At 33.1% G+C, this 15,186-nt stretch overlaps 3 protein-coding genes across 4 annotated transcripts; 2 read left to right on the top strand and 1 right to left on the bottom strand.

Moving 5' to 3' along the window:
• Positions 1-58: 58 nt before the first annotated feature.
• Positions 59-3,825, top strand: PIG-Z (phosphatidylinositol glycan anchor biosynthesis class Z). Its single transcript, XM_013321932.1, has 3 exons — positions 59-375; positions 650-1,589; positions 2,302-3,825. Exons 1-3 carry the CDS (start codon positions 210-212, stop codon positions 3,155-3,157), a joined length of 1,962 nt encoding a protein of 653 aa, XP_013177386.1. The 5' UTR covers positions 59-209; the 3' UTR covers positions 3,158-3,825.
• Positions 3,826-4,229: 404 nt separating this feature from the next.
• LOC106124027 (protein RRNAD1) lies at positions 4,230-8,168 on the top strand. 2 transcript variants are annotated; one of them, XM_013320471.1, is made up of 6 exons: positions 4,230-4,481; positions 4,844-5,304; positions 5,785-6,199; positions 6,592-6,701; positions 7,213-7,385; positions 8,019-8,168. In XM_013320471.1, exons 1-6 carry the CDS (start codon positions 4,392-4,394, stop codon positions 8,096-8,098), a joined length of 1,329 nt encoding a protein of 442 aa, XP_013175925.1. In that variant the 5' UTR covers positions 4,230-4,391; the 3' UTR covers positions 8,099-8,168. The 2 variants fall into 2 exon arrangements, with proteins under 2 accessions (XP_013175925.1, XP_013175924.1); XM_013320470.1 differs by having other exon boundaries at positions 7,204-7,385; positions 8,019-8,167.
• Positions 8,169-10,662: 2,494 nt separating this feature from the next.
• Positions 10,663-15,041, bottom strand: LOC106124772 (peptidyl-alpha-hydroxyglycine alpha-amidating lyase 1). Its single transcript, XM_013321733.1, has 8 exons — positions 14,838-15,041; positions 14,683-14,761; positions 14,340-14,577; positions 13,721-13,849; positions 13,346-13,497; positions 12,998-13,195; positions 12,568-12,828; positions 10,663-11,771 (listed from the first exon to the last, which is right to left on the bottom strand). Exons 1-8 carry the CDS (start codon positions 14,925-14,927, stop codon positions 11,593-11,595), a joined length of 1,326 nt encoding a protein of 441 aa, XP_013177187.1. The 5' UTR covers positions 14,928-15,041; the 3' UTR covers positions 10,663-11,592.
• Between the last annotated feature and the right edge of the window lie 145 nt (positions 15,042-15,186).

Genomic DNA, 15,186 nt, shown 5'->3' on the forward strand with positions numbered 1-15,186 from the left:
GTATATAAAATACGTATCTTCTTGCGTATTAAGTTGACAATTGGTTGTCAAACTTGTAATTTACATTTACCTGTCACTGTCATTTCTTAATGAAAAATGTCCAATTGAATTGAAAACTTCCGTTTTTAAATGGAATAAATTCATTTCAATGGACTATATACCTTCATTCAAACAATATCAACATCCTCGTCACGTAGCACCAAGATAAAATGTTTTTAAAAACGGAAATATTTAAGGCTATTTCATTCAGAAAACCCGTAACACTACCTTTATCGTATTGGTTGTTAGTGGTTACAAGATTTGTTTTAACTTTACTACCGCAGTTGGGCTACATACATCCTGATGAATTCTTTCAAAATGTGGAAGTTATTGCCGGTAAGGAATTGTAATACTTAACTACTATAAATATTTAATAGTAATATTTAAATAATCATTTCCGAGACTGAATATATTAACAAAAACATTTTTTATTCGTTTATTCAAAAAAAATTATGAATTATTGTACAAACTATTGACTTTATGAAATATCTATGAATCTATGATTTTTTTATACTATATTAATACTATTTAACTAAAAGAAAATGAGTTATTAATCTAAATGTTAAAATAAATGTAGTGTGTAAATGTAATTAATTTTGTAACTTTTCAGGTGATATCTTCACAATTGATGTTGCTAGAACATGGGAGTTCAATCCTAAGTTTCCAATCAGAAATATGTTTGTACCAAAGATGATTCTTGGATTGCCGCTACTTTTCATAAAAGTCTTGAATCCATACACAAAAGCCTATTTTAACATTGATTTACAAACTCCATATTACTTGTTGACTATACCTAGACTCTTTATCTGTCTTCTTTCTCTGGTAAATGATTATTGTTTGTACAAAATATGTGTTCTATATGGTCAAAATTTTAGGAATAGACTAAAAATATTTGCAAGTTCTTATGTGGTATTTGTCTATTGTTGTAGAAGTTTTTCCAATACATTTGAAATGATATTCTTCTCCTTACTACTTCTATTAGTTGCCGAATGTATGTATAAATCAGATAAAGTTATCTATCATGATGAATTCCTGACTGAGAAATATAAACAGGCAGAAACTCCAGTGGAGAAAGTAAAAATTTTTAAACTTAAAACACATTTGCCTGAACATTCCTTAAATAGGGTATTTATTCTTGCAAGTTTAGTTGTAATTGGTATATTTAACCGTCCAACATTTATTTGTTTTGCTTTCGCTCCAGTTTTCTTCTGGTTGCATAGAGGATTAGGATCTAAAGTTGTTAGTTTTAAAGATTTTCATTTTAGAATATTCACATTCATGTTTTGTGGTGTACCGATGGCACTAATACTTATATTAGTTGATTCTTGTTACTATGGTTACCTGACAAGTGCAGAGGTGGAATCTCTGAAGCTATCGTGGGACAATTGGGTTGTTACTCCGTTAAACTTCCTCAGATATAACATGGATACAAGGAATCTCAAGGAACATGGGTTACATCCCCATTGGCTTCATTTGGTTGTCAACATACCCCTGTTATTCAATGTTTTGGGAATAATTGCGTTCATCACTCTGTCTGGCAATGCTTACAGGTAATTTTATTTTTATTATATATTAGCCTTTGCCCGCTACTATGACCATTTGGTTTTTAAAAACTTTACTAAGTAGCCTATGTATTCTTCCAGACTATGTTCTATATGTATGTTAAATTTCATCAAGTTCCATTGAGCTATTCTAGAGATGCCTTCCAGTAAACATCCAGCCAACAATCTAAACACATTTATATTAGTCAATTAAAATTAAACTGTATTCACTTAAATCTGCAATTTTAATTTGTTTACGTTTCTTCAGATGAAAAATTTACATAACAACTTTAATTAACAATGAAGAAAATGGTGTTGTTAATTTCTTATGCTAATTATGTAAAAAATAAAAAGACTCACTATTGTTGTGAATATTGTTTCTGTCCCCATTCACAGTATTGAATAAGTGTATTGTTTGTCATTTACGACGAAAGAATTGCATAAAATAAAAAAAAATAACAATTATTGCTTGATTAGTTTACTTTTTACTAATATTATAATGCAAATGTTTGGAGTGATGGATGTTTGCTTGAAAGTATCTCCAGAACGGCTGCATAGATTTCGCAGAAATTCGCCATAGATATAGAACACAGCCTGGAGGAACACATAATTAAGTTTTTTTTTAAATTCTCGCGGACTATTATTAATATTTTTAAACAAATAAGTGTTCAGAAAGCATGCACACTAATAGATTTGAAATATTTTATTCTGTTTTTTTCAGGTTCATTCGTGGACAGTATAGTAAATTGCCAAGAATACAAAGTATTACAGGACTCATGTTATTCTCTTTAGTAACTCCTGTGGCATTGTTATCCCTCATCCCACACCAAGAGGCAAGGTTTATCATCCCCGTTTTAATTCCCCTAATTTACCTGTACGGGAATCATCTTCATCCTAACGAATCTGATACAACGATGAAGCGAAGACTAAAGAATACTCTATGTTATACTTGGTATATAGTAAACATTTTGCTTACTATATTTTTCGGTTTTATACATCAAGGTGGAATCATTCCGTTCACCAATACCTTGCATAAAGAAATAAAAAGTTACTATGGTGTGCATACTCATGTTATTACAACACACAGCTACAGTATCCCTAGTTATTTATTACAATTGGAAAGTACAACAAAAATATGGAAAGATAAAAAAACAGGTCGCAAGTATAGATTGACTCCGACAACATTCATTAATAAATATGGGTCCTTACCAATACAGGATTTGTTTGAAAAAATAGATGACGTTTTAACTGATGCTGAAAGATTGTTACATAAATATAAAAGGCAGTATAGATTTTATATCGCATCTCCTTGCTCTTTGGAAAAGGAAATTCGAGATGTCTCTAGAATGTACACTTATATTGATATTGAACATGAATTTTCTTACTATCCGCACTTTTGTACGGAAGCGTTCCCGAAATTTCCAAATAATAGGGATCAGTTCTGTTTTGAAAGCAATCTCTTAAGAAAAAATGAATCTCAGGTTGTTGATTTAGACATTTTCCAACGAATTTCGTGTTTCCTAAAAAGATTTTGTCTTAGAATTTATCGCGTAAGGCCTTCAAACTACAAGATATAATTCACCGCCTTTATCGTATTAAGTATTTTAAAATATAATGATATTATTCAAGATCTGAAATAAAAGACATGTTGAGAGTGCGCTTTACACGCATTTTGTATTTAGTTTGTACGTATTATGGTATGTTACATTAAATTGCTCAATTGTTTTTTTTTTTGTTATGGTTATCAGTTTTTAATTGTAAGTGCCATTTTTTTGTTTTACATAGTATTAGTCATTTTCAGTGATTAGTTTTATTTGGGAAAACATGTAAAATATTAGAAACAAGCATCTTGAAGAGTCTCGAGTAACGAATTAGTAACTCTTAATAGTTGATTTTATATTAAATACTGTGTAATGTATTTACATAAAAAAATATTTTGTATTTGTAAACAGAGAATCTCATCACTTAATATGAAAAAAAATGAAATTGTGAATTAAGAAAATTCGTACTGAGTTTTTGCGGTTACTGTTATATATTGCATTGCAGAGTAATTGTTTTAAATTCAACCTTTATAAATTCAATAAATGTAATAAACACATTGCCACAAGTAATATTTTATACAATTTTTAATTTCAAATTGTGCAGCTAAATTTTGCATAAATCTTGTACACGATGATTGGAAAGTATTTCAAACCTTGTGATTGCTTTGCATATGAATAAATAATATCATATTATGTACAATAAAGATGTAAAAGCTTGAATGGAATATTTTTTTCTTCAAACATCTTTTAAAATGTACTCTGCAATAAACGGCCAAATAAAAAGAAAAGGACCACGGCTTCAGATGATCGGATACGAACACAAACATTAAAAAAAATATCATTTTCGAATAAACCACTTTTTGAGGGATAAAGTTACGTAAATGAAATAAAGAATTGTAAATACTAAAAATATACAAATTTAGAATCGACTTACACAACCGGGATTCACAGAAAAGTTAAGATCAGGAGACATAGCGGATTTACAAGCATATTTTTCCCATGTCTGGTAGAATATTCAGATTATGTAAGCACTTTACATTTTCTGGAATGGCAGCACTAGTTGGCTGCAAGTGTCGACTCGACAGCTGCTCGCTGACATTGACAGCTTGTAAACAGCTTTCGATCGGATCATTATTTTATAATTATAAATATAGTTTCAGATTAAATACAAGCTTTAGTAAATTCTTCTTATTTCTTACCAGCACATCGACTATTGCTACGTTAAATAGATTCCATTTCACGGTAGACCTAAATCGTCGTGTCATTAAAAATGGTGTTACAAGAAGATGTTCAGAGGAAGTTTGAGATGACTCAAAAACTAATGGAAATTTATGAATGGTTATTGAATATGTATCTCTTGGTAAGTGTTATAAAGTTTTACATAAATTATAATTAATAATAAGGTCACATGAACGTTTATGTATATTATATTGTCCCAGGTAAAACAATAAACAATCATGAATATTTTCCTTGGAATTCTGCGCAAGTCCAAAACGTGACTTCATAATCTATGTAAATAAAAAAAATTATAATTCATAAGAATTTATATAAGCCTACTTAGATGTTCTTAAGACTGTAGTGAAAATAAGTGACCTAAAGATTATAAAAATCCGAAAAAATATCTTTAGTTTTAGCAGTCTACTTAGATGAGCAGTAAATGTAATTTATGTCTGATGAGAAATCGTGACAATCTCCATCTTTAATAAATTAACATGATTGCAGGACTTTTATGTTGACCAGCAATGGGATACTCTTCCAGAATCCTGGTGCGAAAGTCTTCAAGCTATGGATCCCGAAGACATGGGAACCCTTCTATCAGGTGCACCAACAAAACATATGCTACCATTATCTTTTTTGTCATTAGTTAAATGTGCCCACACTTTAAGCATATCTCGAGAAAGAAATATTAACTGTAAACCTAAAAATTTAGAAGAATTTCCGCAATCCGAGATTGGTAATAATCCTAAATTAAAGAACCTGTTCTTGAAACATGTGAAATTAAAGAAAAGGCACGAAATAAATTTAATGGCCGAGATTGTTAATGAAACAGCAAAAATAAGTAATTGTGGAGCCGTTCTGGATTTTGGTTCTGGTTTGGGGCATCTCATGCGGGTTTTGAGTTATAAATACGATTTACACACAATGGGAATCGAATGTCAGTCACAATTAACAGAGCAAGCTAGGTCTGTACAATTTGCTAACATTAATCATTAAATTTTTTTTATTTATTTTTTCAACTATGGAATACTACATATTATGCATTTTGTAGTTGACTGGCATTATTATAAATATACAATTTGATATAAATACATAGAACCTCAATTAAAAACATAACAAAATATATGAAAAGTGTTTAAATTGTCCAACCTAGAACTAAAGATTTGTCTATAATTTTTATTTTTTAAAATGCTCAAGGATTTAGCCAAAAATGTTACATAGAACACTGTAGTTCCAGGTTGGTCAATTGTTCTTTTATTCTTCACTAGCTGTCGCCCGCGAATCCATCCTTAAAACATCCGTCCATCCATCTGAACTTTTGCATTTATAAAATTAGTAAAAGTTCCCGCTGCTCGTCTGCTCCCTTCTGTTATTAAAAAAAATTAGTAAAAGTAAGATATTAAGTAGTTACTACTACAGTAATAACTTGAAATTAATTGTTCCAGAACTTTCGACTTGGAACTAGAGTACACAGCAAGGAAGCATCTGTCAGAAGAGTTGATGTCTAAACTTAAGCGACCTACGCATTTAAACTTAACATTAACATCTCCTGAGCAGTTGCTTCAGCTGCCTTTAACCGCTAATATTACAGAGTATGGCTTAGTCGGTCTTCACCCGTGCGGTGATTTAGGACCGTTGTTGCTTAAACATTTTGTTAATTGTGAAAGGGTTAAGTTTATTTGCATTGTTGGTTGTTGTTATATGAAGTTATCATGCGATTCTGAACCTTATGGATATCCAATGAGCGAATATGTTAAGAAGTTGGGTAGTAAACTATCTTATAATAGCAGAGAGATAGCTTGTCATGCTATTGAGACATATTCCGAACGATTACTGAAGGGGCAATATGATTATTTAAAGGTAAGTGTACTTTAATAGACTTACAATGGGATTAGTGAACACTTTTATCTCGTAAACATTGCCATTTGATTCTCATTATTCTGTTTAAAAACAAAGATTTTGAGAAAAAAGAAAACTGACGCGTAACAAAAAAAGTCGAATTAATAACCTTTGAAATTGGCAAAAAAATCAAAAATGTTAAATTTCATAATTACTTTTGGGCATTATTAATTAGAATTCTTTGGCGCGCTTTCATTACAATGTCAAATGTCAGAATGATTAGTGAGGGGGGTGACGTAAACGTCGACATTCTAGTAAGGCTAGTGTTGCGCCGTGCACCAGCACAATGTCGGATTTTCTTCCTAACATTACTAAGTAAATTTGTTGGTGTATTTGTAGAAATTTTATTTTAGATCCATGCGTTCAGAGCTGCACTGGAGAAGGTGTTAGTGGAACATGATCCCGCATTGAAGCACTCCCCTGTTCGGAGCATTAAACACTCAAATACCATGACTTTTGAAAGGTATATACTTTTATACTAATTTTAATATTGAATTTAATACACATCAACTCTTAAATAAAATACAAAGTTTTGTCATTTGCACATCAAAATAATTCATTCTTAATCAAAATTATTAAATACTAGCTGTCGCCCGCAACTCCGTCCGCGCGGAATTAAAACAACTTAACATTTAGAAGGATGAAAAATAGATGTTGGCCGATTCACAAACCTACTCAATATGCTCACAAAATTTCATGAGAATCGGGCTAGCTGTTTCGGAGGAGTATGGGAACGAAAATTGTGACACGAGAATTTTATATATAAGATATAACTGGGTACAGTAGCGTCCGTTCGCGGTGTTCAAATTAAAAATATTACACCCATTTTGTTATTGTTACAACATTTATTCATCTTTTAAGGCTTAATTCTAATTCTGTAGATTAGAAATAAAGCATAGCAAATGGACTGCTTTATTTGACTGCTGTTAATTACTTTGGCAACAATTATAGTAATACAGTTGTAGTTATTGCAGTGCTGCGCTGTCACGGCTGGACGTAACATTGTCCGATAGCGCGGTGTGCGCGGGCGAGGCATATTTGTCGCAATGGCGGCTCGTCGTGTTGCTGTACTCACTGCGGCTGCTTCTCGCGCCGCTCGCGGAGACTCTCGTGCTTCTCGACAGAATGCTCTATGTCCTTGAACATGGTAAGTCTAATACTAACTTATGTCCGGCAGAATTTTAAGAAATCTTAATAAGTAGTCTATGATTGTATAGAAAAACATCTGGACAATGTTGTACATCTATGCCAAATTTCATCGATATCTGCTAACAAACATCCGTCCATCATTAATTTTAGACGCTTTGGCGTTGTCAATCCATTATAGAAATATTGATTAGGATATTTACGTCTGTTGTTTAGGTAAATTGTTCCTTTGTGAGCAGAGTCATAAAAGATGAATGAATTTCAAATAACATCATATAAAGGTTTTTAATAAATTAAGACACATAAATGGAATAAGTACAATTTTTACGTACAACTTATACAAGAAAACATTGATACTAAAGCAAGACTAGATATATTTTTGGCACTTACAAATTATAATCAATTACAACATAATAAGGTACTTGAAAGATTAAATTACAGTAATACGTCTAAAAACAACGACGAATAAGTACTATATGCTTTGCAAAAAAAATTGTGTAAATATTATTTTCTTAACCTACAAGTTTTAATTGGGCTATTTTGAGAGATGTGATGTCAGTTTTGGGCGAGTTCATGCACATTCTCGAAATCAGATTTTTCTTATTTTGGCTCAATATTAAAATTGTTGTTTTAGGTCTACATTGCGAGATACGGCCCGTGTTTGATCCGAAGATATCACCACGCAATCATATTATCATCGGCAGAAGAATGTAATTTTTTTCTTAATGTAATAAAACTATATGAATCATCAAATATAGTCTATGCTTAAAATTATTATGACTTTTTATCCTTATGATATCATAAAATACATAATTATAAGCTTATCGTGGCTTTCTTCAGAAAAAATAATACAAACCATTCACCATATTATCGACCATGATATAAATTAAGCTTAATATTCTGTGAAACCCTAATACAAAGTGAATTTTAATTTTAACAATGTACAAGAATACTAACTTCTCATATCCAAACTTGTGATAGTATTTACCTAACCTTAAAATTACATTAAACATACTAAAAGACAATGCGCAAGAGCATAATTTATTTTATTAAATAGTTTAAATTACTTTATTATTTTAACCCACACACTAGAGGTGAGGTGGTCGGGTGCATTACCAAGCGGGTTTTGCAGCAAGCTAAAATATAAAAAAAAACATGACTAGAAACGAGGTGAGACTTAATTTTACGGATTTCATAATCCCGATTTATGTATATTCCACAAACACTGAACACAAATATTATGTATGTAAATAGTGTTTGACTATAAGACTATAATCGTAGAATCTCACTGGTGTCCATTCATTCATATTATAGGCTCTGTATGTAAGGGATGGCAACATATAGTAAAATAAGTGTCACGGCAGTGGAATTCTACGGTTATATTTTCTCTGCCTCCTTCGTGCTATGGTCGTATACGTGTTTATAAGCCAATATCCATAATTTATTTACCGTGACGTGTACAAACACCTTATTTCAAATAACTAAAATTTGTTAATAAGAAATAATAGATAAACTTGATTAAAAAATGGTGTTTTGATTTGCTATAAAGATACACAAATTTTTGTGCGACATAAGTTAATTCACGCTGACTAGATACACTTAAGAGATTTTATTAAATATGCAGGAGTTGCAATTGTCTTGCATAAATACGGAGTCGTTGTCCGACCCTCTTGGAGAACTTATAAGAGATGTCACTATGTATCGGATAAAAAGACACATCACTTAAGAGATCTCAGGTAAGATAAACCGCTTTTTGCCATGTGTCAATAAGGTGTAGGGAGCAATCAGCACTGCATGTAGACGGCGCGTGTGAGGGTCGCGGCACGGGCGGCGCGTGCGGGGACGTGACATCATGCGGTGGCTGGAGGATGTGTTGGGGGCAACATGGGAGCGGGCTCGTCTTCGCTGTCGTCGGAGTGCACGCGCGTGAATCGCCGCCGCTCCAGCAGCCGACGCAACTTGAACTCCCCGCGTCCGTACTCCCAGCGGCGACGCGCTGCGCATTTACGACCTGCGGTTGATCGCTGATTAGTATAAAGCAATCAATACCTCCTTTTGATCCACAACACCTAAGTTAAGTAGGGAGAGGGAGAAAGTTCACATCAATGCATGGCAGCCATTACCATATTTCACCTAATTTGTGAAAACTGTGTGATACAATAAAGTATGAGCTAAAATAAAGGTAGATAATTTATGGGAGTATTCGAGCTTTATCCTAATTTGTATTTTGATTATGGTAAAAGGTTTGGATTGAAACAAGGTCTATCACAGGCATGTACAGTCATCTTCGTTCGCGGTGTTTCTGTTACAGAAATTCATCGCAACAAACTAAACTTCGATAAAATAACTAATTATATAAACTTTTGTTATTTATCCAATGTTTTTAACACTTGCCTATTGGCACACATTTCTGTCCTGAGACCTACCGTTGCTTTGTATCTTATTTAAAAAAATGATGGGGCTCTGCTGCGTCTCTAGATTTCGTTTAAATTAGTGAATTTAACAAGTATCTACTAAATGGAACACAAAAAAATTAAAAATAAAGTGCTGAAGTGAAAAAGGTGCAATATAAATAAAAAGTAAACAAAGCTGCTTCAAATAGTATATTTTTCATTTATACAATTGTTACATTCTTACAAATTACAGAAACTTAAAAATAAATGAAAGATGTATAAACAGTGCAAAACAAATCATAATAAATAAATAAAATAAAAAATTACAGTTAAAGCCAAAAAATCACTTTACAACAGGACAAAAAAATAATACAAAAATACATCAGATCAAGGACTTCAGATCAAATCAAATCCAAACTGGCATAATTTCTAAAATACAATAATTGTAATGCATCAGAGTTTGATAAAACAGTCTTAAAGTAATGTAACCTGCCGAAACACCTGTCCAAAAATATTTTTTCAATAAGAATGAAAGGGATGGAAGTTTTTATAGTATTGCTTCGGCAGTAAACATACGGTAATAAATTTTTAAACGACGAAATATGTACCTTTTAGTCTTTATTAAGTTTAGAAGCTCGATTTCTCTATAAAATTAAGATCAAAATGTCTTAGGAAAAAGTATTGTGTCTGAATGTGTGTTCTGCTAAAAACATTCCCATAAAAATGTAATCTATACAAAAAAAGTTTTATGTGAATATTTCGCCGGATTATTGTCCCAATTTATTCCAATATTGCACAAGAAATGTTATGTTATTATTAGCTTAAGTTATTTCTGATCAAATGAAAATATTTCATCTTTTTTTAATTACGGTAAGAACATTTTTAATACTATTGATAAATGTACAATTAAATAAAAAAGTTATCATGTCCATTTTAACGTAGTTATATTAAAAGATCATACGTCTGTATGTGTGTCAAATGTAAAACATTTAAATTAAAAACCATTGCAATAATGCAATTGTTGCTGTGCAAAATTATAGAAATAAAATTTAATTTGGAAAAAATATAAAATTGGATTTTTAAACGGATTGGAACGAATAGTTACACGGAACGGATCTTATTATGACCGGTCAAGGATAAATAAAATATGCAAGTACTTATTTCGTTCTTTCGTCTTATAAAAGGAGGTTAATTTTACTTGTACTTATTAGTGAATGTATAAATATATTTAAATTGTGAACTTTGGGATAAACGAAATAAATCTCGTAAAAAATTAAAAATTATACTTTAAACATTTTATATAAATGTTTAATTTATGTAAATTCGTATTGTACGCATACAACTTCTAACCTAAGCAGTTTTTAATCACAATCCCTTCTTGTATTTAGCGATGCTGACAAATTATATATTTAATTGTGTAACATTTTAATATGTATTCCAATATATTATATTTCGTATCCGGCCATTTACGTTGTGAACAAAATAAATTGCCTCGGCGTGTTTGGAGCGAGTGTACAGTCAGTTCCGTTCGCGGTATTCCAGTTGCAGAAAAATTGCGCAATCATAAAGCATAAATCATAACGAACTTAAACTCTGCACCTTCATACATAATAACAATTGGGGTGATGCTCTGAATTTCAATAACACTATACCAGTAACTATTATATACTGTGGAATACGTTATTGTTACAACATTTACCGATTTCTTTTCAAAGCATACAAGACGTTCCAACACTGGTTACCTTTAAGGTAAGATATTGCCAGCAAACCACTGTACCTAGGGCGAGTGTACCGCGTTCGTGTGTCGTGTATCTCCTACTGCACAAGAGGCTCAGCTTCTACTTCCTTACCGCGGTTCCTGGCACGGAGCAGGGCGAGGGCGCCGAGGGCGAGCAGTGCCGCTCCCGCCGCCCCGAGCGCCGCGCCCATTGCACCAGATACAGCACCCCATGCGCCCACCGCGCCCACGGGCACTGCGCTAGACCCTGACAACTCTGCCCATACACATACAACCACGTTACTTTAACTCGATAAAAAGACAAATCTCATACCATAACACAAATTTACGAACATTGTGGAAAACGACACAGTAAAAAAGACATATGGCAGATCATTTCAGTACAAATAAAAAAGCGTTGCGCCTCCACCACTTGAACTGGGAATAAAAGGATACATGCATTATTGCGATAAAGTATAAATAAATCATTTCGAACAATCTTCATCTTTTATCTACGCATGTTAAGGAAATTGTTATAAGCATTGGCATACTTAATTTAACAGATACATTAAAATGATCCAAGACAAAAAAAATAAAGACAAAGAAAGCAAATAGGAATACTCAAAAAAATACCAGTCACCAAAGCACATTTCGAACGAATCTAATTATAAAGAACAAATGGATCCAAGAATTACACATCATGAAATTTATGTGTTGAACTCAAGCAAAATTTAAAGTTGCATAAATATGGTTTATTATTGTATAACGTTAAATACAAAAAGCGACACTAAAGTATTTTTAGTAACGATTTTATTACGTATCCGTTTCAAACTAGTAGGCGCCATTACCGAACAAAATCTTCTTTCAACGATACAAAAAATAATCATTGGCATATTAAGTTTACATAAAAAAATTGGTTTTTGAATTACAGATGTGGTGTGATAGTGTAATTGACAAAAATATATATTTTTTTAAATAGCAGCAAAACACATTTAAAATAAAACATGCCATAAAGCCACACAAGGTTACCATTAAACTTCACTGAGTGCGACTAGTGTTAAGTGTTCACTGACCGACAGTGGCGGTGGGTTTAGCAGGCGGAGCGCTCTCCGTCGTATTGCGGTGAGTGTCGTCGAGGAACTTGCAGACGCGGTATGGGTCGAGTTCGGGCACGTAGACCCGCGACCCGTCACTCGTCACCGCGATGTCGTGCGGGTTAGAGAATTTACCCGCGGGCGCGAACGTGCCCACCATACGTCCCGACTCGTAGTCCAGCACGTACCCCCGCACCGGCGCCCCGCCCCCCGGACCGTTTACTACGTATAACCTTCCGCCTGTAGAAAATTTGATCTGCGTTAGATATTTAAAAGGCCAAAGCTTGTATGAATTTACAATAAATAAATGATAGATGCTAGTACTGAACTCCAAAATTAAACTGAGGTTTTTAATACCAAGTTCAAAGCTACATATTTTATTGTAATGTGAATAAAACGTAATATGTACCATGTACGGGTGCGTATGCGACACTAAAGAGCCTGTCACCAATGAGCCAGCTGGAGTATGCGGCGAGGTAGGTGCCGTTGTCGGCGCGGAAGCAGGCCACGCGGCCGCGCTCGCGGTCCGCCACGCACACCGCGCCGCGCTCCTCCGCCAGCGCAAGCGCGTGCGGCACTTTGAATACGAACGGGGAATCCCCGTACCCTAACAAACACATTCGACCCTATTATCATACACAACCTTACGGGTTATCATAGACAGATTATCAATAATTACACAAGGTTGACATTTTAAAAAAATACTTTTAAGCTATAAAATATTTCAATACTACGTATCAAATAGATGTACACATACGTTTCCCCCACTGCAGTATCCGCGTGCCATCGGGCGCGAACTTGATGATTCTCGTGTTGCAATAGCCGTCCGCCACAAAGAACTCCCCACTCGACAGCACCGCCACCGCGCTCGGTTTGCAGAAGTGGTTTTCGTCATCACCTGGGACGAATCTAGTTAGGAAAAGTAAAAGTGACTTTATCAATTCTTATATTGTGTGGTGTTTAATTTTTTTGCAAGGCAATTTTTTGTAACTGAAACACCGCAAATGGAGGTGACAGTACATAGAAACTATTTAGGGATATAAATTTAACATCATATCAAATTTAATATTCACATATAATATTTATGTTTTTTGACAACTAATTTTGTGTACTAACTACTCGCCAGACTCACTTCTCTCCAAGCACCATAGCTGGTTTATCCCGTTGGTCAGGTGTGAACTTGAAGACCTGATGCAGGGCCACATCTGTCAGCCACACATTGCCCACAGAATCGACCGTAATCCCGTGAGGCATGTAGAAGCTGCAAAATTTAACAAATAATCTTATAAACTTATTCAAATGAAAATTTTCAGTGATTAAATCAGTTGTAATTCAAATAGTAGTAGTACATATGTGGTAATGAAAGAAAATAATCTTGTTTATTATGATTATACATATATTTTATACATAATGTAAAGTTAATACTAGGAAATAGGTGACATAACACTTGTTACATTGCTATAAGGCTATAAAAAGTGAACAAAAAAACAGAAACAAAATGACAAGTGACATTTACATAAAAAAATGTATAAAATAAATAAATGCCACTAAACAAACAGGAATTAAAGTCACATTTTAAAAATAGGTTTGATGTACAAAGTCTAGTAAGTAACTTTACAGAACATAGATTGTGGTAACCTCAAGATTTGAGTTGCAATACTTAACAGCATGGTGTACAGTAAAGTACCAACTCATCATTAAATATATTAAATCAGATTAAACAGTATGAAACAATATACCAAATTACTCACTGATTTTGTCCCCATTTATCAACCAGTTCTCCAGTGTCATTGATTACCAGGATTGTTGGTTCTGGTATAGGCTTTTCTCCTATACCATTGTACACATTTCTATCACTAAATGTACTAGCCCCCCATATATTAGGCCCTCGGTGAAACACCAGAAGTAGACCGGAATTGTCTAGAGCAACTCCTGACACTTGGCCCATTGTGATGGATGAATCAGGCCAATTATCCACCCATTTTGGTTCTAAAAAATTTATATCACAATAGTAAATGTGTTTTTTTTTTTATTTAAAATCAAAAGTTACACTTTAAATTCACTGTAAAATAAAAAATAAATAAAACTACGAACCATGTTCTAATTTTTCTAATGCTGCAGCAAATTGAGGCTGGTTATGTTCGTACAAACCATAGTAATCATTCACAGGCACCTAAATTTTATATAAATATAAATAAAACTTCATAATAACATAACCAAATGCTATAAATTTCAATTAACTTTCTTACCCTTCGTGCTGAAATGTAGATTAAGTTAAATACTAACACTAATAAAATATTTACAACATTCGGTACATCTGTACTTGATAAAGATTTCATTGTAAATATACTTATATTGTAATACTTATAAATATTTAAAATGCCGTTTATTAAACATCAACAAGTAAAGGAATTCTTATCAGATTTTATCATGACTGACATTTGGTGACGTATTCGATTTAGTGTTGCCCTTCGACGAATCTAGTCTCCTTAGAATAATCGAAAGTCTGCCTTGATTATCGTGTCTCCTGATAATCGAAAATTTTATTTTAAATAATGCGAAAATCTAAAAGTGCATTTTTAGGGGAATAACCTTTTT

This window comes from Papilio xuthus, unplaced genomic scaffold, assembly GCF_000836235.2.
Source record: "Papilio xuthus unplaced genomic scaffold, Pxut_1.1 DF825946.1, whole genome shotgun sequence".
NCBI lineage: Eukaryota > Metazoa > Arthropoda > Insecta > Lepidoptera > Papilionidae > Papilio > Papilio xuthus.

Bases quoted from the DNA above. Each gene is read 5' to 3' on its own strand.
- LOC106124772 (XM_013321733.1), bottom strand. From the start codon at position 14,927: ATGAAATCTTTATCAAGTACAGATGTACCGAATGTTGTAAATATTTTA. The intron at 14,578-14,682 runs GTTCGTAGTTTT...TAAATTTTTTAG, and splicing joins ATTAGAAAAATTAGAACATG to AACCAAAATGGGTGGATAAT. The intron at 13,498-13,720 runs GTGAGTCTGGCG...TTTCCTAACTAG, and splicing joins GCTATGGTGCTTGGAGAGAA to ATTCGTCCCAGGTGATGACG.
- PIG-Z (XM_013321932.1), top strand. From the start codon at position 210: ATGTTTTTAAAAACGGAAATATTTAAGGCTATTTCATTCAGAAAACCC. The intron at 376-649 runs GTAAGGAATTGT...GTAACTTTTCAG, and splicing joins AAATGTGGAAGTTATTGCCG to GTGATATCTTCACAATTGAT. The intron at 1,590-2,301 runs GTAATTTTATTT...TGTTTTTTTCAG, and splicing joins CTGTCTGGCAATGCTTACAG to GTTCATTCGTGGACAGTATA.
- LOC106124027 (XM_013320470.1), top strand. From the start codon at position 4,392: ATGGTGTTACAAGAAGATGTTCAGAGGAAGTTTGAGATGACTCAAAAA. The intron at 4,482-4,843 runs GTAAGTGTTATA...ACATGATTGCAG, and splicing joins TATTGAATATGTATCTCTTG to GACTTTTATGTTGACCAGCA. The intron at 5,305-5,784 runs GTCTGTACAATT...TAATTGTTCCAG, and splicing joins CAATTAACAGAGCAAGCTAG to AACTTTCGACTTGGAACTAG.